Raw genomic sequence first — 24876 nt, 5'->3', positions numbered from 1 at the left:
GCTGGATGGTGCGTTAGGAGCGCGTGCAGGACGGCACCGGGGGCTTCCCTTGTGTCTGATGGAGACGGGCTGAGGAGGGACCAGGTCCGGCCGGCACCTCGAGGATCCCGCAGGGAGAGGACTCGGCTCCCGCTGCTGCTGTAAGAGCCGGGGGGAGCGGGCACGAAACACGGGAGCGAGAGGGGGAGACACCGGAGGTACCGGGGCCATTAATAACCTGTTGTTTGTGTGTTTTTGTTTTTAATTCGAGGCAAAAAGCGCGCACAGAAACGCACAGATGGATCTAAAAGCGACATTTAAGCCTTGTTGGATTTTATTTGGATTGTTTTAATGATGATTTTGGAAAAAAAAGAAGCGAAGGGAGCATATTTATGTGTGTGTGTGTATCCTCTACTGCTCAGCCGTCGTGTTTTTACCTTTGATTAATTACATTTTTTTATTCCCACACGCGCCGGTTTTAGAGCCTAAAAAGCAAAACACATGAGCTTAATTATTTGGAGTTAAAATACGTTTATGGCAAATATTTATTCTCCAGATTGTTTGCTTCAGACGTAACATTAAGTGCTTTTTCTCACTCTGAATGCTCATTTCATTATTATATATGTAAACAATAGAAACTGCAGCGTGATATTAGACTGCAATTCAATTATGGTCGCAGACTGGAGGCTTTTAATTTAAAGAAGGAAGGCTGAGAGCGCCGCCTCAAGTCTGGAGACAGAAACTGCACTGTGTGCTCTGTATGTGAGAGGCAAGTGAATTTGCATCATTATTAGATTTTAAAAAAGCTTTTCTTAATAAGCTTCCAGTAAGCAGCCTCTGTTCAGTCACACAAATGCCTCTTTTTCCATCTGCACTGGAGGCCACGATGAGCCCAAATTACAGAGATGATAACCTTCTTACATCATCTGACACTTTCCCAGACAGCTGGGGGTTTAAAATAGGATCTCACCCTAAAGACAGTTTCCAGGACTGAGCTGCTTTATTTCGTGATGCAGGGCATCAGAGGTGAGGGGGCCGCAGGGTGCATGTGTGTGTGTGTGTGTATGTGTGTGTGGTGATGATAGAGCTGGATTGTGCCTAAGTGTTTGTGCAGCCACACAGGTGTGCAGGTTTGTGCTGTTTAGTGTTTGCATATGGAGCGTAATGTCAATAGCCATTTATATTGATCCAGCTTGCAACAATAGCAGCTCCCTGTTGACCCGAGTGAATGAAAGCAGGTTATTGAGCCACATTTCAGCTGCTCCACTGACAGAAGGAGGAGAAGTGTTTTCATTAGGACCCACAGTGTGTTTGTCTGTAGGTGATGTTGCATGATAGAGCTGAGCGTTTGGTTGATTAACCAATTAGTTGATCAACAGCATTTTTGTTAGTAAGAGGCTAGCACATTAGGATTTTACTTCTCTCTGCTTTCATAGGTGTAGATTTTGAAGGGGACGCAGGGGACACGTCCCCCTTAATATTTGGAATATGTGCAGAAAATTACAGAAGCAGAGGACTTGTATTTTGACAAAAGTTAAGACATAAACACCATGAAATTGGTGCAGAAAAGGCACAGATTGGTGCATAAAAATTCACCACGATGCAGGAAAAAAAATGCTCAAAATTTTCTGGTGGAGGATCCCGTTTTATGTTTTTCTGTGCCCTTGCCTGCTCCTTTTACCATGAAATGTGTAAACAGAGTTGTGTTTACATGTGAATTGCTTGCATAATAGGGGCCAGATTAATTGATAATAAAATTAATCATTAGTTGCAGCCCTTTTGCGTGATGATAAATGCTGCAAATCCCATTAGTGTCCCTCCCACTTTCATTTTAAATTTTTTCAAGTTTTGGTTGCTAACAAGTGGCTAAAAGAGACTAGAGAACATCATTGCGCTGAACACGGCTTTACAGCCTCGTTGTGGTGGCGACGTTAAGTCATGTGATCGTGGAGTAGTTTGTTATAGTTTGTTATAGCAAGAATACTCAACTTGCTTTGCTGAGGGGCCACTTTTGCAAAATGACACGAGGCCAGGGGCCAGTCACAGCATCCCCATACAATTTCTCTAAGATTTTATGACATTTCTAGGATTTCGGGACATTTCTCGGATTTTAGGACATTTTAAGATTTCACGACATTTCTTGAAATTTAAGGACATTTCCAGGATTTTAGGGCATTTCTGAGATTTTAGGACATAAAGGATTTTAGGCCATTAGTGGTTTAGCCAGGACCTCAGTCAGGTTGTGTGGGAGATCCTCCACTGACACTTTTTTGATAAACAAGCTCTATTTTGATGCTCTTTGGCACCTTACATATACTAAAAGTACAAAATATTTCCCAGTATGAATCCCTTTATTTACATTGTGAATTTGAAAATAGTTGGGGGGCACCTGGCACCCAATCAGGGGCCATAAGTTGAATATCACTGGTTTAAAGACTAATGTTAGCTTTTTAACTCTAGCTTCATTTGTAAAGATTCTCTTGCTGAACAAAACCTGTAAATATCATAAACGTTTGTTTACCACAGAGCTTATATTCTGCAATAATCCAAAATCCAATTAAAAAATCCCACAGGCTTTATGTGGAGGGAAGCAGGACAAAGCTAACTTCTGTGTCGGCCTACAAAAAGACGTCATTCCTGCAGCACTCTATAAAAGCAGTCCTGTACATCTGCAGGGCTGCTTTAATAAAGGGCATACACTTTTGTTTAAGTCTTTACTGGTTAATATACTTTGAATGTCCCAGAATTCATTAGCTAATGTAGAAGCTTTATGTCAGACAATTTATCTAAACCTATTTTTACAGGCTTGTTCTCTTAAACTAAAAATCCCAGCCAAACTAATTACATATATTTGCTGCTGAGCTGCAACTACGATTATCTTCATTATGGATTGGTCTATTGATTTTTTTTCTCAGATCATTCGTCAATCAATTGTTTAGTCTATTTAATGTCAGAAAATAGTGGAAAAAGGTCTGTCACAATTTCCTGCACACCAAAATGATGCCTTTAGGTTGCAGGTTTTCTCCGAATTGCACTCAAAACCCCAAAAATATTCAATATACAAAGATATAAAACAGAGAAAAATATCAATTTCTCACATTAGGGTAGTTTGAACCAGTAAAGGTTTGATATTTTTGCTTAATTGATCATCAGAATTGTGACTGATTAATTTTCTGTCCGTCTCTTCTCCTCTAGTACAATAACAGATATTGCAGTGCCTGTTTATTGAACGCAGAGCTGCTTTTTCTCTCACCTTGTCTGTCTCCCGTGCATCCTTTGTCACTCTCATTTAATATGCGTCTCACACATTCACAAACACAGCAAACGGAGTTTCTTTGGAGTGTCTAACCTTGACTTCTGTCACTTTCAGTACGACACTGACAGATTGTTGTTGTTTTTTTTTTATCTGCTTCTTCCTTCACATTTTAATTCTGTTTCTGTCTCCTGTTGTTTCTTCCCACAGATCCTCCATCATCTGAAGGTCTCCCGCCTCTCTTCCAGGGTGTGTCTCAGGGATTGTGCTTAACATGCACGCTCCCAAGAGTGTGTAGCCTGTATCGTCAAGAGAAGTCTTAAGAGTGTGTGTTAGTGTGTGTGTAGTTGAAGTGCAGACATGGGCTCGGTGGGAGCAGAGCGCCGCAGGCCTACACCGGCCCAGACGCCCGAGGAGAGGGATGTATGGAGGGATGGAGGGAGAGCTGGATGGAGGGATGCAGGGAGGGAGGGGTGGAGGGAGGGGAGAGAGAGCGGCGTGGTGCAGAGCTACAGCTTCGACTCGTACCAACTGGAAGAGGAGGAGATCAGTAAAGACGCCCCGGAGCGAGGAGTGCTGGCTTTGTCCGAGCCTGGTGAGGGAGTTTCTGTTCTCTATCCGTGTGTGTGTGTGTGTGTGTGTGTGTGTGTGTGCGTGCTGGTTTTATAAATAGACAAGGAACAAGGAAAGAGATCGATGTATCAACAACTACAATTTATCAAAGTGAAAAAAGAAGACCACGCGAACATCCTTCTACTCCAAAACACAGGAAGAACAAAGTGTTTAGATATTAATCTCGTCTGTTTTAACGGCTCTGTCTTAGACACTCTTAACTGCAAAACATTGTTGCATTATGCCCTATATTTATATATACAGGAGGTGGACAGAATATTATAAACATATGTGCTGTAATAGGGTATTTTACATATTTACTGCCAGGCCCCGCTAATTATTCCAGAGAAATAAAGGTGGTTTGACACATAATTTCTTCTTAAATACAAAAACTAGGGATACAGAAACTGATAACCAATAATAATAAAGAACAGATAATTTGTTGATTGTTCAGAGATGGGAAGGGGAAAACAAATGTGACAGAAGTTTCATGTTAAGTAATAATGTTATTCGTTGTGTTCAAATTACTGGAACGTAGGTTGTAGTGGAGTCAAACAACAGCCCCTCCAGCTCTCTGGTGATCTTTTCACGTGTACAGTTGTACAGATGAGGAAGAGCGGGCTTGATTGCAAAGGGTCCACAGTTTTCAGCATGTGGACAAACCCGGGCTTATATATGGGCACCGTATCTTTACGAATGTGCAGCGTGACTGCATCAGTAACAGCTTTGCAGCGGGTCGCTTTCCTGTCATACGGGACACAGTGAGAGAATGATTCCAGTAGTGTCGGCTGCATTTTAACGGGTGTTTGTGGGGTGATGCTCTTGTGCATCTCAGAGTGAGACACATTTCTCCCACGTGGCTGCGTGCCTCTGTTTGAGATGTTGAAATAAATCGGTCATGCTGCTGAGCGTGCTGCTTTAGTTGTAGCCTTATAAACAAACTTTGCAGCGGACTGTGGTTTGTTTGAGACTTGACACTTCAAAACCAGTTCTAAACGCATAACGAGACTAACATGTTTTTTTTGGGGAACGTACTCTTCATTGTCATTAATGCTGGTTGTCATGGTGTTGTGTGTATGTGTGTGTGTGTCTCTTCGAGGTGAGGGCGCAGCCCACTGTGGCCTATGGAAGCCCAAAGAGAGCGGCGGAGGAAGTTAAAGAGAAACTTTAAGAAAAGATTTTCATTTTTAAAAATGTCACAAACCACAAATTCACATTTACTGATAAAATTGATTTACTGCCCAGCCCTAAAAGGGTTATTTGCGTCTTGTGTCCACCACCACAGATCTCCTACACACTTGCGACATGGAAGAAGTTTCAGTTGGTTGCGATCTGCAATCTCTGCTAAGAAGTTATTATAGTCTGTATGTCCTCGATGTTTAAATTTGGTGAAAATGATAATCACAGAAGAGAGGAAGTGAAACTAAACTAACTAGCTTCCATTTCATTTGTAAAATAGTCAGCCTACAGCTGCGTCTTCCTGACTGGACTGGAACAGCTAGTGAACAAACAACATAAACAATACAAGGTGTGCTTGTTGAAAAAAGGAGAAAAAAACATCTTTTAGTTGACAGTGTGTCTCCTAGCAACACCCACGCTTAAATGTCAGTCAGCCACCCGGAGGCTTGAAACCACCGTTTCCACAAATACATCCAGGTTTTATCCTCTGTTGAAAATTATGCACAACAGCTGCAGCATCATTAGAGAACCTCACACTCAAAGTGAGGAGACTTTATTTTTCAGCCCCTTTAAAAATATTCCAAAACAAAACCGCGCTGAGAATAAGTCACATCATTTTGTAAAACTGAAGTAAATCAAAGACGTGTCTGTGCATGTTTTCTGTCCATGATGGCAGAGGCTGAGAGAATAAAAACAGAAGCAGAGAAAGTGACTAAAAAAAGTGTTTATCAAAAACAGGATGCAGGCCTGTTAACAGAAAATTGCAGTGTTGCCTAGTTACTGAGGTTGCACAAAGGGCACATTAATCAGATTGCAAGTGACCAAGGATACACAGCGAGGGGACGAGATTTAAAAAAAAAAAACCCTCGCTCTTCTCTTCCTCCGCTGCCTCTATGTCTCTCTCTCCTGCAGCTGTCAGTCTCAACATCTCAGCCAGCGTACGACCAACTAAACAGAAGAGTAAGCAGTCTGCTTTCTCCCCTGAAGAATAAAAGAGACACAGAGGTCTGGAAAGACAGACTCAAAGACTGAATTAGTCATTACAGTCCCGCACCTACTTTACAATCTGTGCTTCTACTGAGGAGCTTTAGGAACGTTATTATGAGGTGAGAAGGGTTCAGAGAAAAGGAAGAGTTGTGTTATTTTTATTTTGGCAGAAGCTAGAGCACTCACTCTATAAACAAATGACTCGGCTCTTCCAAAAAATGAAAAATAAATAATGTAACAGTTTGCACCAGCTATTTTTGAGTTATGACAACTTCTGATGAATCCACATGCTACGAGTGCACTACATTTCCTGACCATAACCAAATAGTTTTATTTCCAAAACTAACCACCAACCCGATTTTACTGCCACGATTGTACCACTCAAAGACAGGTGGGTTATTTTTGCAACATCTAGGATATATTCCTAAACATAAGCAAGTAGTTTTGTTGCCTAAACCCAGCTGAAGACCTCTTCTTCTGCTGTGTTTGTGCCGCTCAAAGCCAGTTCAATCAACAATCTTTTGTTAACCATGACCAACTAGTTTTGATGCCTAAACCTAACCACTGACCCCTTCATAGCACTGCATTCATGCCATTCAAAGCCTGGTGCTTTTTAGGCGACATCTGGGATCTTTTCTGAACCGTAACTGAGTAGTTTTGTGGCCAAAACCTCACTACTGACCCCTTCTACGTCAAGATACAATGCAAAAGGCTGCTCTGGTGTCATTTTATTAACACCAGGGCTTCTGCCAAAGCAGCAAAATATGATAACGTTGCAAAGACTGTTGAAAAAGCCAAGAGACACAGAGCAGACATGTGGCCAGGCGTTACACATCAGAGCTTTAACCAGGCTGCACCAGTTTAACTCTGTTATGTTTGTGTGATTCGGGTGTTGCAGTTTTTTTCTTAGTCAAGACGACAGTTTAAAGAAAGTCCCTGAATATGAATGTTACAAAGGGAAAATCCACCATAAAAGACTTCTGCACTGTCAATTTCTGCACTGAAATGTCAGTCACACGTTGTGGGCGGTGCTGCAGTGTCTTCATTGGATTTTCTGTTAATGAGGTTTGAGTTTCTGCAGGCGCTGATCTTTTCTTGTGTCTGTGCAGCCATGGTGATGCTCACTGCTCATTTCTAACTGCACAAGTAAAGCAGCGTGTTTTATTTAACCCAGAAACATCAAACGCAATAGAACAGCAGAAACAGAAAAGCTTCCAGGAGCTGCATGTTATATATGCACTGAAATCGGCATTTATTTATAAGAAAATAATGTGGATTACCGAGGAGCTAAAAGCAGGTCCCAGATGCCATAATACCAAATTATATAAAACATTAAGAAGGGAAATAAATTTGTGTTTTCTCTCCTTTAGTGAGCTGTGAAATATAAATGCTCAGAAATGGTTTGGAGCAGTTAATAGTGGGCTGACAGGATTAGGAGAGGATTATGAACAGTTATATAAAGAACCTGCACATCACACTTTCACCATGAAACCGAATCAGCTGCAAAACACAAAAGTCCAGTTTTTAGCTGAAACTACTCAGCAGCTTGTCCATGATCAGCAGTTCCTCTGATCAATCTCTGACCAGCTCTACAGAAACGAGGCCCTCTGCTGCATTAACTGCTCCATCAGTGGAGCGGAGGCGTCGCTGCTGCAGCTTCATTCATCCCGATTGGCCTTAATGAAGCTCTTTGGCTTCAGACCTGATTTGGAGTCATTTTTATCCAGGCCGTTTGAGTGCGATTTCAAACAATTTGAATTATCTAACCTTTGACTCGTTTGCTTCCTGCTCAGACTTTGAGGAGCCGATCCCTGATGACCGTTACCATGGCATCTACTTTGCCATGCTATTGGCTGGCGTGGGTTTCCTGCTTCCCTACAACAGCTTCATCACTGATGTGGACTACCTGCACCACAAGTTTGAAGGTATAAATATGCATGAACTGCACCTATAGAGAATGCATGAATTTTGCACACACACCAGGGGCCAAATGCATAAAATTCTGTGTAAAATTCATGACAAACAGTGTGTGTGCACAAAGATAGAAATATGCACCAAGCAGCAAACCTCCGAGGCTGGAAAATGAAGCCAATAAAGAAGTTCCAAAAACTGTAGTTCATTTAACGGCCACCTGAAGCTGGGTCCAAAATAGAGTCAATCCCAATAGACTCCTATGTGAAAAAACTTTAACAAAAATTAACATGTTTACTGCCTGGGAAAAATCAGTCTTGGTCTCTAGAGCGAATTTCAACATTTGTGACGACTATACAGGGGTTAACTTTTTTTTTTAACTGCATTGCTGTGAATATTTCTAGTCTCTGTGCCATTAATTCATCACATTTCTGAAAACCGTTACTGCGTTAAAATATCAATCATCATTAAGATTAAATGTCAGAGGGATGATTAATGATTCATTAATAGTGCTCATGTTGAAACTGACTTCATTAACACTTTGAAACCTGAGAAAATGTGTTTTGATTTCTTCTTGGTCGTTGCCTTTTTTCTGTGTTTTCAAAAGAAATCAAACCAATCAATGCTTGATGTCACTTCAGGTTTCAAAGAGTTGAGTACTTGTTGTGCTTGTGTGTGTTTTTTAGGGACATCCATAGTGTTTGACATGAGTCTGACGTACATCCTGGTGGCTCTGCTGGCTGTCATCCTCAACAACGTGCTGGTGGAGAGACTCAGCATGCACACCAGAATCACTGTGGGTAAGTCAAACACTAACCCGCTGACGGACAGAGCTTTAATTGTGAAAAACTTTCTCATTATGGGAACTTCTGCTCTTACTCATCTATTAATGACCCTCTGGGAACCTCAGCGCTTATCAGGGCAGGATACGCAGAGCAGAAACAGGGAAGACGGGATAAAGAGAAAAGAGAAAAATACACTCTCCCATAGTTTTCTTGTGAGTTTTATTTAAAAAAAAAAAATTGTTCAAAGACTGAACTCACAAGGGACTGTCTTTCAAGAGAAAGTGTTTTTCTTTTCACTTTTTAAAATCTTGCATCATCCTCTGTTTTGCTGTCAGTGTTCAAAACATTTTTAGAGCAAACACTCGGCGCTATTTAAGTAAACCATTCTGAGACGAGCGAGCACATTCAGGCAGCAGGTTTGTTAAAACCTGAAACTGGAGAGATTAAATTTAACCCCAAAATTATTAATTAAAAAGCTTGATGCTACTACACGTCTTTGCAAATGTTATAGCCTACCCCATATGGAAATATATTCTTTAAAAATGTATGTTCTCCCCTGAGGAGAATTTCGAAATCATTACACACACGGTGCATGTAAGAGCATCGTTTCACCGCCGAACCCTCTGCAGCTTAAAATAGCTCTGCCTGCATCCTTGAGGAAATGTCTTTTGAAGTGTGTTGTCTGCCGGAGCGCTCGTCTCTGGAGTTAATAAACTCAGGATCGGCCTTCAGATGGAAGCGATACCGCCCGAGCGTCGGCCCCTGTCAAATACGTGTTCAGTCATGCGGTCTGAACGTGACCTGGTTCAGTGGCGACTCCTCACTGGTCTGTGTGTCTCTCTCCGCAGGTTACATCTTAGCTCTCGGGCCGCTGGTCTTTGTCAGCGTGTTTGACGTGTGGCTGGCAAAGTTCACCACCAGGCAGGCTTATATCATCAACCTGGTGTCAGTGGGAGTGGTGGCCTTCGGATGCACAGGTACCACTAATAATCATTGTCTTTTGTTATTTGTTTCTAAAGAGAAAGTGCCGCAGGAATGAGTCCTAAAACATGGGAATGAGTTAGCATTTTTGCATTTCTGGTCCCCTCGTCTCAAAGTCTACTTTTAGTTAGATGTTTGCAAAAACAGTCTGTGGTTCACACAAGCTGAAGAGATTTCCATATTTTGTTCAACGACATAAAATACATCTGTAAATGCCCCATTTTGACGCTTTTACGTGTCTTTAAGGAGTCCCATCTTTTGGGTACGAGCTCCTCTTCATTTTGAGCTGGTGTCAGTATTTTGAGTCGAATCCCCACGTTGAGTATCACTCTCAAGCTCCTCCGTGGTTGTTTGTTTTGGTGCATTGTGTAGACGCCTCCTCAGCCTCGCAGATGGATGCAAAGTGTTCAAATGATGTAAACAAAATCAATCAAAGAGCGTAATATGAAACGATAGACCTCCATTTTCATCCAAAAATCTGGGGCTGTGTCACAGGGGCAGCAAGCTGAGCAAAAGTACTCCAGATGATCTCCCAGGCAACACTTTCCAGATCTTCCCATGTAAACAGTTGAACCAAATCATCAGATTGATTTCAATCAGATTGAGTAAAAGTGTGTATGTAAACACAGCTATCGAATGCTCATAATAATACACTCTAATTCCGTGACAGCATCCTAACTATTTTTAGCAAAAAAGTTTTTTGCCCACACCGTTTAGTTGCAAAAGATGCTTGTTAACAGCACAAGACGCATTGTGACTTTGTAGAAAAGCTGCCGTGAAATTGAGCATTTCAGACCACAGCAATCCAAAAACCAGCCCTCGAAATCCTGGAGGGACTGATATATATTTATATGGTAAGTAAACGCTCAGTCAGAGCTGTCAAAAGAACAGCAACAGTGGAGGCTTCAGTCCTCAGCTGCTGCTAATGACTCTCAAACACGGCGCCAGTTTCCTGGTGGCGACAGAGAGTGTGAACACGGAGCGTTCAGCCTCTCAGCCGACAGTAACGGTTTAATTAGCGGAGGTCCGGAGGTCAGAGCGGCTTCTCCCCGGTGGTGTCTGGAGGTTCAGGAAGTGGTGCCTTTAAATAAATTGTGTTGTTACAGTGTTGACTGTTTGCACTGATAAACACTTTCTCATCCGTCCCCAGTGCAGCAGTCCAGTTTCTATGGTTACATGGGGATGCTGCCCAAGAGGTACACACAGGGGGTGATGACTGGAGAGAGTAAGTACGCTCACACAGAAAACAAATTACACATCCCTGCTGTCCTTTCCGTCACCCTCTTCCTGTTCTCTTCCTCGCAGGTACGGCAGGTGTGATCATCTCGCTGTCGCGCATCTTCACAAAGCTGCTGATCCCCGACGAGAGGAGGAACACGCTCATCTTCTTCCTCGTCTCCATCAGCATGGAGATGCTCTGTTTCCTGCTTCACCTGCTGGTTCGACGCTCCCAGTTCGTCCGCTACTACACCAACCTCGCCCAGGGCAAAGGTCCGAGCAAAGGTCACGACCCGCGCGACAATGGGACGGCATACAGAGTTCACCACGATGTCACCGCAGAGGAAGTAAGATTTGTAAGTTTGTGGACAGATTATCGGCTATACCGCGCTTATGTGCAACCCTGTCTTCTAGAAATTACATTTTTATGTCACTTAACTATTTTCATAAATAAGTTGTGGTGACATTTTAACTGCTGCCTGTTTTTGGCATTTTGGTAGTCTACTAGAGTGATGAATCAATTAATTAATGGTTTTTTCAGTCTATGAGAAAAAAATTGCTGTAAAAAAAATCAGAAAACAGAATAGAAAATTTCTAATAAAAAAATCATCAAAAATGTTTAAAGGAATAAATATTCCAAAAGTTTTTCTCTAAAAAAACCCCAAATTTTAAGGGAAAACAATCACCATAATTTTGAAGAAAAAATAATATCAAAGGTTTTTAGGAATTACCTAAAACTTGAAAGGAAAAAAAATTGCAGAAATTTTTCAAAGAAAAAATGCCACCAAACCCATTGCATTATTATGTTTTATTTCAATGAGTTTTAAGCATACATGTTATTCATATTTTGCCAATTAAATATAATAGGCGGTAATTTCTCTTATCTGCGAATCTTGAACTAATGACTAAGGAGAAATCTGGACTCAGTGGCTGCAGCAGTTGGGAACCATTGTTCTAGGAGACAGGGCTGGTGTGTGCTGGTGTGTGTGTGTGTGTGTGTGTGTGTGTTGTGTATGCATACAATGAAAATACTGAACATATATATTTAGTCATGCTTGTAGCGTAGCTCTGTGAATAGAAATGTCGGTCACTAATCCACTACTATTTCGACATCTATTGCCATGAAATTGTGTAAAGGCATTCATGATCCCCAGAGGATGAATCCTGCAGACTTTGTTGATTCTGACTTTTTCCTGTAGCACCAGCATGACGCTCACACTTCTGGTTTTCAGTGAAACCTCTAAACATTGGCTGAGAATCTCTCATTAAAGCTTCGACATGTTTCATTCATTAAATCCTTCATAAATGTTGCACCAACAAACTGTTTCTAAACCCAGACAGGGAGGAAATGTCAGGCGTCTAAACTGTGGAGTCATGCAACTCCCGTTTCCTTGTTGATTTCTGTGAGGAGAGCGCGTCTGTTTTATGTTTGAGCGTGCACGCAGGGATCGAGGGCTGTGTGGGTTTTGAAAACGCACTATCATTTATTTAAGCTGCGGGCTGCTTTTTGGCTGCCAGTCAGAGATGGAAATATTGAGAGAGAAGGAGAAAGGGATTCTGGGAGGGGTTATTAGGGATGAGAGTGGTGCGGGGTGATGCGGAAAAAAAGATGAAGACAGATGAAGTTTTAGAGAGAAAGGGAGAAGTCGAGGCCTCCTGCGGATAGAGAGAGAAAATGAGTCACGACACTGAGAGGAAAAAAGGTTGGGAGAAATCCAAAACGTCCTCATAACTAGACGAAAGAATATTTGCCAATGACTCCCAAAATGAGATATACGGCTGCTGGAGAGTACCAGAGACAAGGGCACGCACTAACAGCCGCAGTCTGAAACACGCAGTTAATGTTGTGAAAAAGACGCAGTTATGCACCAAAACTACAAGGTTAGGTTTAAAAAAATTCTCACTGTTTCGGTTAAAAAGAGTAAGTTTGTATGTGTAACTTAGGTCACGAGCGTGAAGCGAAGCTGCTCTCAGTTGAGTATGTTATGAAAGATTTTATGTTACTGGGCCGGTCTGTCCCGAGAGGAACATGATGACACCAGATCCAAACAACAAATGAGTGCCCGAATATGTTATCATGTAACATCGCAGCTCTCTGTCCTCACAGAATTAGCGGTCGACCGATATTGGTAGTAATCTACGACATCTATTGCACGTCTGTCCGTCTTCTTCCATTTTGTCCCTGTTACAGGGTTTTTTGGGGGAGTTTTCCTTGGGCGATGTGAGGGTCTAAGGACAGAGGGATGTTGTATGTTATTAAGCCCTCTGAGGCAAACTGTGTTTTGTGATAATGGACTTTATAAATAAAATTGAATTGAATTGAATACAGATACCGGTTATTAGTAGTTACCGATGAACGATATTTGGAACCGATATGCATATACGCATATATGCGTATATATGCATTTTCAATAAAATAGAAAATCTTTCTATCAGTATTTAGGATTTGGAATATAACAAACTCCAACACAAAACTTAGTTTAAATGCGGTTAGAAAATGTGCAAACTACCTTCCCTGGTGCACACTTTTTCATTAATTAATTTTGTCGGCTGATTAAAATGAAACGCTGATACAGATACAGTAATCAGCCACGCTGATAATCTGGCGACCCCTACTACAGGTACTAGAAGTAGTTGCCTTACACTAAATATTAATGTGGGTGGTAATCTAGTGTTACAAGGATTTTCTGTAAACGGTAACAGATTATTGTTATAAATAAATTCTGTTGCGTGCTTTGGTCAGCTAGATAATCTATAAACAAACTACAGTAACATGACTTCAACGTCGCCACCACGACGCGGCTGTAGAGCCATGTTCGATGTGGTGGCGTTCTATAGTCTCATTTAGACATCGAAAAGCTTTTAAATTCACAACAGGGGTATTTACTGATGGATTTATGTCATAGAAAAAAACATGAAAGTCTCGTAGGCTTTTGTTAACCACAGATGTTATTTTCAGGATACAACCAAAAACTTGTTGACTTCAAGACGAGGAAAGCGAGAGTGCAATAATGCTCATTTCAGGGTTTTAGGACTCATTACTGCTTCACTCTTTAAGCTGCTTTTACAGGCGACCTGTAATGTTTTTTTGGGGAGGTCGGTCTGGAGAAAACTGCTGAGGCAAAGAGGTGAGACAGAGGGGGAAGACGCAGCACTGAAAGACAAAAACAGAGAGAGGGGGCAGAGGGCAGGACAGCAGACACGACAATAAAAGAGAGACGTGACTGAAAAATGACAGAAGAGGAGATAAATCCACTTTGTATTCATGCTTGAAGCAGCACTTCTTAGCCTGAAGACATGGAGCTAATATTCCTCGTCTCACTGTGAGTGTGTTCAGAGCCTTCACAGGAAGACACATCACCTCAGGCTGTCATCTTTTCATGTGTGCGTGTTTGTGTTTGTTCGCCATTACGCTCAAGACAAGTGTGTGAGGGACGCCCCCCTGTGTTTGACAGTAATGTGTGTGTCCGTGTGTGTGTGCGTGTGTGTTTCTGTGTGTAGTGCTCTGCGTCTGGGGGCTGATTCAGGCAGCTCTTTGTTCTGGTTGCCGGGGGAAACCGAGCGCTCATACGAAGGGATAATCAAGAAGAGTGGTGCCTTCTGGCCCGCAAGTCCCACTAATCAACTAATGGATCGGTGTGTGTGTGTGTCTGAGTGTGTGTTTGTGTGTGTGTGTGTGATGTGCATGTGAAAAAATGTGTTTGGCAAGAAGAATAACTAGAAGGATGTTCCTGCATGTTTGGATGAGGTCGAAATGTGTGTTTGTGTGTGTGTGTGTGTGTGTGTACATTTACTTGCTACAGAGTGAGGACCACAAAACATTTTTAACCAGCAGAGTGAGGGCATTTTTGGAAAGTGGGGACATCCATTTCTTCAAAGGCCTGTTTGAGGGCGAAGACTTGGTTTTAACAATCACGTTACAATTAAGTTTAGGTCACGGTAGAGCAGCACAATTAAACAAATATTAATAACAATTTTGGCTTCCCATAATTAAACGAACGTGATTGGCCGGGATGTTAAAAATGCATGAAACTCTGCTGCGTAACCAATCAAGCGCTCCCAAAACTAACAGCGGCCTCCACTTTTGACGAGCTGTTCTGCAGCTATATGTGCACCCTGCAGCGTCAGCCTGAATGTTGCCACTGCAGACGGCAAAATGAAAACCAGCCGCTGTTTGGACATAGAAGAGAATAAATCATACGGGAAGACACATAAGACATTTGTCTGCGAAAAGCAACACAACTAACTTGTTAAACCAAAAAAATCTGCAGTACGATGAATGTATAAATGAATGTATAAGGGCTGTATGAAGGCCGTCAAGAATAACATCACTAATGTTACCATGGCAACTTAATGTTAATCGGCGTGCTTGTTGGGTACTGTGTGTCTGCCTGTTAAGTTGGACGTTTTTTGTTATTGTTGTTGTTTTTGTTTTGGGGGTTTGTCTAATTTGATTTGATTTGATTACATTTTCCTTTTTTCCTTTTTTCTGACTGTGGATCCTTATTTATCTATATAATTTGTATTTTTTGTATAAAGATAAAAGTTGGTAGCCTATATTTGAATGTTGTCATTGTCCTTGTCCAGCGACAATGCAGATTCCCAGTGTTATCAAAGATAACTGTCTTATTTTGATGCAAATTAGTTTCTTGCATAAGCAAAAGTGAAGAAGTACTCTGTTAATTTCATTTTGGGTAAAAATTTTGGTACAGTTTTATTTAGATTTAGGAGATGCCCTGTGAATAAGAACAGTCTTATTTCAATGCAACGATTTGCACAAAAAACAAACTATGATCTTAATGTTGATCAAAATAATTGAGATTTTGAATTTGGCCGTTATTGTGCAGTTCTATGTTAAGGGTTGGTGTTCGGCATCTTGTTGTGATGGTTCAGGTTAGGCTAAAAGGCTGAGGGGTGTATTCTGTTGACGGGGTCTCACAAAGATAGAAGCACAGGAATCTGTGTGTGTGTGTGTGTGTGTGTGTGTGTGTGTGTGTGTGTGTGTGTGTGTGTCTCCCAGCCTCATTTGCAGTCCAGTCTCTCCGACATCATTATGTCAACCTGCAGCCACTGACCGTTTAATAGCCGCTGCCATGAAATGCTGATGTCATGCAGCCGGGAAGCCATTCTTAATGAAAAAAGCTGAAAGTTCAAAACCACTGCAGGCTGATATTTTCATTTACTGTGAGATGGCTACCTCTAGTGTTTTCTTAATGAACTGTTGATGTCCTTCGAAAGGCCTTGAAATTATTCTCAGGAAACGAGGAGCAAAATGATAATGTTTTATTTAAAAGGTCGTATGATGTTTTGGGTTTAAAATTGAAGAGTTGATGCAATTTAAGTGCCAGATTTTCTGTTGTTATGTGTTTTTTTAAAATTTTTTATTTAGGTGAACTCTATTTTCTCTTGTTTTGTATCTAACTGACTAATGGAAACAACTATTTTTGAAACTGGTCCAGTACTGAAAGATCTCTGCTGCCATGAAACAGGCTGCAATGTTACCTTGCAGGGCATGTTTGCACCTTCAGTTTACAACAACTAAAAGTATTTGTTTTTACCACCGACAGGCTCAGATGTTGTTATATTTGACAAGATAATGGTAAGGATCCATACAGAGAAAGACCTTACTAAAAGAATAAAATCATTTGTTTAACTAGAAACAGCCCTAAAATCGCCATCACCAAACTCACCAGACTCCATTAAATAAACAGTAATTTAAGTGTGTATAAAGTCAGCTTATTTTCAAACCTAACTATGAAAGTTGAGGGTTTATTTAATCTGAACCAGAGTTTGTGTTTTTTAGGAACAGTGGAATGACAAACCAAGATGGTTTTTGTGAGTTTTATTTTGTTTCTGTTGACTTCAAATGAAGAATGTTTTACAATTATAAAGTGATTATTGGTGGTGTTGTTTATTTAAATGCTAAACCGATAGTGATTTGCTGTTGGCTGTTTCTGGTTAACCAAACGGCCTTGGCCCTTTTTTCTGCGGGTCGCCCCCCTCTCTCTCCCCCTTTCACACTTAACAGCTGTCCTATTAATAAAAGGCAAAAATGCCCCAAAAACGAAACAAAGGGATCTTACTCTTTTTTTTAAATAAAAAAGTAAATTAAAAATAAATTAACAGACAATAAAATACATTTGCGCATAACATACAAACATAACTAACATAACAGGTGTGGTGAAAATAGGGAGATCATGCAGGACATTATTCAATCATGTGGGATGGGAGATTCTCCATGTAGTTGATAAAAGGTTGCTATGTTTTATATAAAAAATATTTTATTTATTTGTGAGTAAGTTATCTTTGATAGAAGAAAACAAAAGGATCTTACCCTTTTTTTAAAAAAAAAAAAAAAACATCTATCTCTGTAGGAATCTTCTTTCTTCATGATTTTGTCAGATACACCAAAAATCTGAGCCTGTCAGTGAGAAACGAGCACTTAGTGGATGAAAATCCACACTGCGAACACGCTCCGATAGGTTACATTGCAGCCTGTTTTGCTGCTGTCGGCTGCAGCAGTCTCGCTCATTACTAAACTAATTTTAAAATTGTTGTCTCCAGATCACAAAAACATGAAAAAAAAAGGGTCCAGCTGAAAAAGTATCTCTGTGTCTCTCTTCAGGGAAATGGTGGAGCAGCACCAACAGAGGACAGTGTCGAGGACTTTGAGGGTGGGACGTATGTGCGATTCGATGCCCCGAAAGCAAAGATAAGAAGGAGCTGGCCTGGTGTCCGCGGTACTCTCTGTTTTAATCCCGTGTACTCACTGCTCAATTACCCTCTGACTCCAGCAGACGGATTTGAAATTTAAATGCATCCCCTGGTGATTCAGAGGAGTTCTCAGTGAATTAACCTGCTCGAATGAGAGCTTTAGGTTTCTAAATATCACCCTGTGTGTGTGTGTGTGTGTGTGTGTGTGTGTGTGTGTGTGTGTGTGTGTGTGTGTGTGTGTGTGTGTGTGCGTGTTCTCTGTCCAGACATGATCTTGCATCGTTACGTGGTGTCCCGTGTGATCTGGGCCTACATGCTGTCTATCGCAGTGACCTACAGCATCACTCTGTGTCTGTTCCCCGGCCTCGAGTCGGAGATTCGGAACCCCATGTTAGGAGAGTGGCTCCCCATCCTCATCATGGCCACCTTCAACATGTCCGACTTTGTTGGCAAGGTGAGACATACATTGTATGTTGTAAATGCAATCGCCAGAAGTAAAAAAAAGAACTAATGCAAGGCTATGAACAAACTTCTCTACAGTTGCATGATTCATCGTCGCCACCACAGCGACCTGTAAAGTCGTCTTTGGTGTGATTATGTTCTGTAGTCACATTGAGCCACTTCTTAGAAACTGACTTTTTTTAAGGCACATAAGAGCTTAAAAGCAAAGTTCGTGAATGGGGTATTTACTAGGGGTCAACAGATTATCAGCCTGACTAAAAATCAAACAAGTGCCAGTGGAGGATTCTCCACACACCCACCAGAGGTCCTAAGGCCCTAATGTCCAAAAATCTGAGAAACGTCCTAAAATTCTAGAAACCTCCTTAAATCCTAGAAATGTCCTAAAATCCATAAACATCCTAAAATCTGAGAAATGTCCTAAAATTATAGAAATGTCCTGACATCTTGAAAACCTCCTAAAATTCTAGAAACCTTCTTAAATCCTAGAAACTTCCTAAAATCCTAGAAACATCCTCAATGCCAAAAATGTCCTTAGATCCTAAAAACGTCTTAAAATCAGAGAACGTCCTAAAATCCCAGAAATGTCCGAAAAATCCCAGAAATGTCCTAAAATCCCAGAAATGTCCTAAAATCCGTTCTGTAATCTACGGTCCTGATTTCGACTGCATTGAAAACTGGGAAAACAATGAGATTTAGGAGCTTCTTACCCTTCAAGCTGAGGATGAGGGAGGATAAATGATCATTATTGTCATGTTATTGCTTTGTTATTATTCAAACGTGCTGCCAACTCCTATATTATATGTCACACTAGAGATCGACACTGTTGTGTTTAACATCACTCCTGTCACACCTTTTTTGCTTCCACAATGCCGGCATGCCGTCTAAAAATCACACACTAGGGCTTCATACTGCCAGGTTGTTTGGTTCTGTGTAAAAATGCCAAGGAGGCAAACAGACGGCCCCTAGAGAGTGAGCAAAAAGGGCTTTTGATTTTGGGGTGAACTGTCCCTTTAAAAGGACAACGTCACAGAGGCTCTTCTTATAAGTAGCACAGAGTGAAATGAGTGAAGAGTTGAGGCGTTTCAGTGAGGGGTCACTGTTTCAGGTCTTTGTAGTGAATGAATCAACTGAAACTTTTAATCTGAGGGAGACAAAAATAGGATTTTGGAACGTGAATTTAAAAAGTCACAACCATCCCCAGGGGAAATACGCCCTTACCTAGAATTATAAAACCGACTGATCAAATACCAGCATTCATAATTTGTGACTGTAACCTCGTCTTTTATGTTCTAAATCCACGTAGCTCTCGGCGATCTTTATCATTTCACACCTCCTGAGATTCTGGGATTTAATTGTCATCCGGCTTTTCAGCACTTCGGAAACAGCAAAGAGACAAAGTCACACTGTAACACCGACGCTGACCTTGTGAAATTGTTGAAAGGAGTCGCTCCATTTATTAAACCTGAGAGTAAGAATGAAAAAAAAGTCGGGTTTATTTTTGGATAATTGCACTTGGCTCAAAGGCTTTATCCGAATATTCAGAAATGAAAGCTTATCTGGTGTCCTTAAGTCATAATTTTGACTTTGAAAGGAAAAAAGTTGTTGGAGTGAAAGTTGTTCTGATTTTACGCTTTGACTGCAAATTTAGCATTTTGTTGAAATGGGGGTAAGAAAAGATAAGGAGGGAGATGAGAAATTAAAGAGGAAAGAGGAAAGGGAAATTAAGGTAGCTTAAAGGTAAAAAGAAAAAAGTCATGATAAGAAAGAGGGAGGTGCAGAGTGAGGAAAATTATTTTTCTTCTGCAATTATGTCTTATTTATTGTGCTCTCTGGCAAGTGCCATAAGCAGCAAGGGCTTAGAGCAGTGATACTAAACTTAGGGCCTGGGGGCCAAATCTGGCCTCTGATAGTGTGCCGTGTGGCCCCCCAACCATTTTATAATTCACAAGAAAAATTAAGTTATTCACACTGAGAATTGTTTTTGTATTTTTATGATACATACAGTGCCAGAGTGCATAAAACTGCATCAAAATATCTTGTTAATTGAAAAAATAAACAGAGGAGGATTCTCCATACCTCCGACACAGGTCCGAGCTAAGCCCCGAATGTCCTAAAATCCTAGAAACGTCCTAAAATCCAAGAAATGTCCTAAAGGCCGAGAAATGTCTTAAAATCTGAGAGGCATCCTAAAATCCTACAAATGTCCCAAAATCCAAGAAATGTCCCCAAATCCAAAAAATGTCCTAAACTTTGAGAAATGTCCTAAAAGCTTAGAAATATCCAAAAGTCCAAGAAACACCCTAAATTCATAGAAATGTCCTAAAATCCTAAAAACTTCCTACAGAGCCAAAAAAATTCTGAAAATCCGAGAGACATCCAAATGTCCTGAAACGTCCTCAAATATTAGACACGCTCTGCAATCAAAGAAACGTCCTAAAATCACAGAAACATGTCTGGTGCTGCTGCGACTGGCCCCTGGCCGCCTGTTATTTTGCATAAGTGGCCCCCAGCAAAGCGAGCTGAGTGTCCCTGGCTTACAGTGTTACTGCAGAACCGTTTATAACCTTCATTTATAACTTTTAGGACTTATACTTGTTTCAAAAAATTTCTGGCGACAGAGCAGAAGAGAATTAAACCTCCAGCATCACTGAAACGCTCCTCGCTCTCTCCTCAGATTCTGGCAGCGCTGCCGTACGATTGGTCCGGGGGCCGCCTGCTCTTCTTCTCCTGCCTCAGGGTGGTCTTCATCCCTCTGTTCGTCATGTGCGTGTACCCGGCCAGCGCGCCCACCCTGTCCCACCCCGCCTGGCCCTGCCTCTTCTCCCTCCTCATGGGAGTCACCAACGGATACTTCGGCTCTGTGCCGATGATCCAGGCCGCAGGCAAAGTGCCGCCCGAGCAGAGGGAGCTGGCAGGTGAGTTATTCGCCTCGGTAAATAAGTGTATGATGAAAAAGATTGTTTATAAAGGTTTTTAAATTCCTCTACATGGATTAATTGATTCACATAAAAAGAATAAAGTAAAAATTAAAGTAATTTATCATGACAAAAATAGCAAACTTGCCAACTATTTATTTATTTATCTATTTATTTATTTACGTATCATTTTTATATATTTTTCTAGTTACTTTAGGTCACTCTACATGGACAACAGTTAATATTAAAACCACTTTGCACATAAACCACTAAAGCATAGCTTAAAAATAGCTTTACCTGACTTGTTATCAGTGTGTATGCTAAAAAAAATATTACATTATATATTTTGAATTTATCTAGGTCACTCTTCATAAACAGCAGTTAATATGGCTTAATACCATATTACAGCTATATTGTAGATATAATATATAGATATTTAATACTTGAATTAATTAAAAAAAAGTTTCTTACTATTAACCAAATGTTGACGTTTGCCTGCCATTTTTCTACATTTATGACCTGAGTCATAAAATAAAGTTGGTATCAGTGTGAGTAGTATTGTATACTGGCCTGGCATACTTTAAAGTTAAGAGTTTGCTTGTTTTTTCACAGCTAATGGACACATATATGCTAAAATGCACAACTGCTAAAAGTAAATGATACTTACTGGGAACAAAATAACAAAACATATATTTTTTACACTTAACATATGATCAGAAATTGCTATTAAATACATAAATAAAAAAAGTTTGACATTGACTTTCGTGTTTATGCATTTATGTCCCAGTTGTTGACTTGTTTTTCCCGACCTGATGTGAACTTTCCCAGTAGGAAAGTCGTCATTCGGATTATTCCGACATCATTTGGATGCAGCATCAGTCACTGTCTCAGGGTGTTTTTGTTTAAAGACGCCGTCCACTCTGGATGAGCCTGTCCTCTCTCTGCATCAGTCCCCTCTCTGTGTCTCTGTGTCTCTCCAGGAAACACCATGACGGTCTCCTACATGACAGGCCTGATGGTGGGCTCCGCCGTGGCGTACGCTGCTTACAGCTTCACCGCTCCAGCTTCAGGAACACGCCTGTCCACGCTCAACATACACACACCTGCCAACGCTACTGGATTCTGAATGTCCACACAGTAAAACAGAAAAAACACACACACATGAACACACACCTGCAGCCATTTACACACACGAGAACCCGGCACAGCGCAGACTGATCATGTTTACACTCTGAGAGACTGATTCTCCTTTGGTCATAATTTGACTCATTGGATGAAGAAACGTGGTGAAGACACAAAAAAATATGTCAAACAGTAAAAACGTAGCAGATTTCTCTCTCGCCTGCCGGTCCACCGACCTTCAGATGTCACGCTGTGATGAACTTTTCCCAGGAGGTGACAAACGGGAGCCGTGCGTCTGTCGGAGGGCCGACAGGAGCCCTCTGAGCGTCTCACAGTGAAATTATTGTCTGCATGTGTGTGTGTGTGTGTGCGAACAGACCGGCTGACATTTGTACAGTGTAAAGTCAAGTGGTGTTTCCCCGCAGGGAGCGAAGGGCTCGCAGTTTTCGAGGAGGCCTCGTGTCACGGGTCACTTACGTGTATGTTACATTTCACCATGTTGATATTCAGAGAGGAGAGATGATGTCAGTGTGGATGTTTCGGTTGATTCAGATGTTTTCTCGTTATAATCGCTGACTGATAGAGTCAGGGTCGGAAATTAGCAGCAGCCAGATGCAGGTAAAATATGCAAATAGCTGCTAGATTTGCTTCTCTCACCAGCCAAAAAAAACCAATATAAATCGACTCAGATTTTGGCGGGTAGATTTTGGAGTCCACCAGCCAAAGAGGCGGGTGGACAAAAAAGTTCATTTCCAACCCTGTAGAGCCGTGATCAGGCCTGAAAAATAAGGCCCGACTTTACATAAATCTCTATAGTTTCTGTCCAAACCAGAGCGCATAGATCGATTAAATAGCAACATTTCCACTGCAAAAAGAATTTAAACGATAATTTTAAACAATTTATTATAAGCTAAAGTCAACTAAAGTCTTTTCTGTTCAGTAACAGACATTTGCACCTTTTAATTAAACTCTTTATTTCAACATTTCCATTAACTATAATGGGTCGATCGCCACACAGTTTATACTTTATTTATGACGTTACACAGACTTTAAAGGGCCAGACAAACAAAACCAACATCAAAGAATTAGCAGCAACAAAGGTGGACTGTTGAAACCTCACGCCACTTGTGTTTCGATCCAAAAATTGTCACTGAACACACCGAAAAGATGAAAGCAAAGGGGCAGTAAGTGTGTGCGGTCTCCAAACCAGCAGGTGGCGGTCGTCTGTTTTCGTCACTTAAAAACTGGAGGACCAACAGGACGGATTTAAAACGCTAGTTAGTCAGTTAGCACATTAACAACAAAACCCGATGTTGAAAGGACAAATTTAAATTGCCGTGTGCTGGTGAACAGCAACTTAAACAATTACACAACATTTCTGCTGAAGAGCTCAACGCCTAAAAAAAATAAACCTAACCTTATTTGTTTACTTTCCTCGCTTTCTCTTATCGTGCGATGATCTTAACTGCCAATCACAGTGATTTCATTTACCAACTTCGCCACCTCCAATGCCAATTTGACATGTTGGATCAGCTGATAAAAGCTGAAAAGCACCGACTAGTGCCAAAAGTGCGAGACACACCACAAAAATTAGAGCGACAGTGCTAACTGGTAGTCTGACCAACAACCGGCAGTCAGCTTGGTGTGTCAGGGCCTTAAAATCAGCATTTTTTTAGAAATTACAGCCCGAGGTTCAGGCCCAAACGGGTTCAGGCAGAGGACCAAAGCTCTACTGACGGCAACATTTAAACACTACAAGAGGAGCAACTTAAAGGAGCCCATTTTATTTACAGTGAAACAGAGTTCAGAGCGTCGAATACGTGGCATCATGAGACAGATTAAAGTGACTCAAAATGCAAACAGTTAATCCAGTCACCCGAAATCACATCTGATTAATATGTTAAGTTCAACCTTAAATTAAAAAGTGATTGAAAATATTCTGTTTTACATGATGAGAAAAGAGGGGGGATTTGATTAAACTCCCAAAAAGATTTTTTTAATGTATTTAGAAAAGTGATAAGTAACAATTTAACACTGAATTAGAACTTGAAAGTGTTTTTTTTTTATAAAACTGTGCCTTAAAAGGAGTTACAGTTTTCATTCATGACATGCATTTTTATTATTCTTGTTAAATTATTGCATTTTTTTAAATATTCATCCTTTTTTGTAAACAGTCAACACATCACCTGAACTTTAACTTGATTGGCTTCCCTTGACAAAAAAAAATATTGATATCTTTCCATGTGGTTTGTCTATATTAAGCTGATTTTCTGATGAATTAAAAAAGCAGCAACTGTATTTATTTTCAATAATTAAGACCACTATTCTTATCAGCCTTATATACTGTATCTAAAGAGAGAAATGAATAATGTTAAACCTTTGGAGTTGTTAGGAGTATGTGCATTAGAAGCTGCTGCGCTTTGTTCTTTTTATTTAAAATAATGCTAAAAAAAGACGAGAAACGGCAGATTTGTGTCACACTTCTTGCACCCTCTGATGGACGGAAAGAGAACAAAATGCTGGTATGAGTGAAAAAGGGACATGATAGCTGTATCTTTAGTTGTGTTTTTTTAAAAACTGGTTTGTGTCCCTCAGATTGATGTCAAATCCATGTGATGATGTGGGATATTATGAGAGAAAATATGTGCCAAAAAGTCTGTTTCTGATCAGCAGCTGAGAAAAGATCGAATGTAATAAACAGTTTAACAGGATGGAAACTGGAAATATATAAAGATTAAAATGGACTCAATGCGGTGAA

At 40.8% G+C, this 24876-nt stretch overlaps 1 protein-coding gene across 3 annotated transcripts; it reads left to right on the top strand.

The window, feature by feature from the left end:
- On the top strand, nucleotides 1-24876 carry slc29a4a (solute carrier family 29 member 4a). Of its 3 annotated transcripts, none has more exons than XM_042505502.2 (11): nucleotides 1-140; nucleotides 3443-3827; nucleotides 7804-7935; nucleotides 8608-8721; nucleotides 9555-9683; nucleotides 10838-10912; nucleotides 10993-11261; nucleotides 17531-17645; nucleotides 17886-18073; nucleotides 20756-20996; nucleotides 21977-24876. In XM_042505502.2, the coding sequence occupies exons 2-11, from the start codon at nucleotides 3593-3595 to the stop codon at nucleotides 22120-22122; spliced, it is 1644 nt and encodes a 547-aa protein (XP_042361436.1). In that variant the 5' UTR covers nucleotides 1-140; nucleotides 3443-3592; the 3' UTR covers nucleotides 22123-24876. The 3 variants fall into 3 exon arrangements, with proteins under 3 accessions (XP_042361436.1, XP_087925489.1, XP_042361435.1); XM_088069363.1 differs by having other exon boundaries at nucleotides 10-197; nucleotides 10993-11252; XM_042505501.2 differs by having other exon boundaries at nucleotides 10-197.

This window comes from Plectropomus leopardus, chromosome 18 (genome assembly GCF_026936395.1).
Source record: "Plectropomus leopardus strain MGB_pleo_1.0 chromosome 18, ASM2693639v1, whole genome shotgun sequence".
Classification (NCBI taxonomy): domain Eukaryota; kingdom Metazoa; phylum Chordata; class Actinopteri; order Perciformes; family Serranidae; genus Plectropomus; species Plectropomus leopardus.
This window is presented reverse-complemented; position numbering and strand designations above follow the sequence as displayed.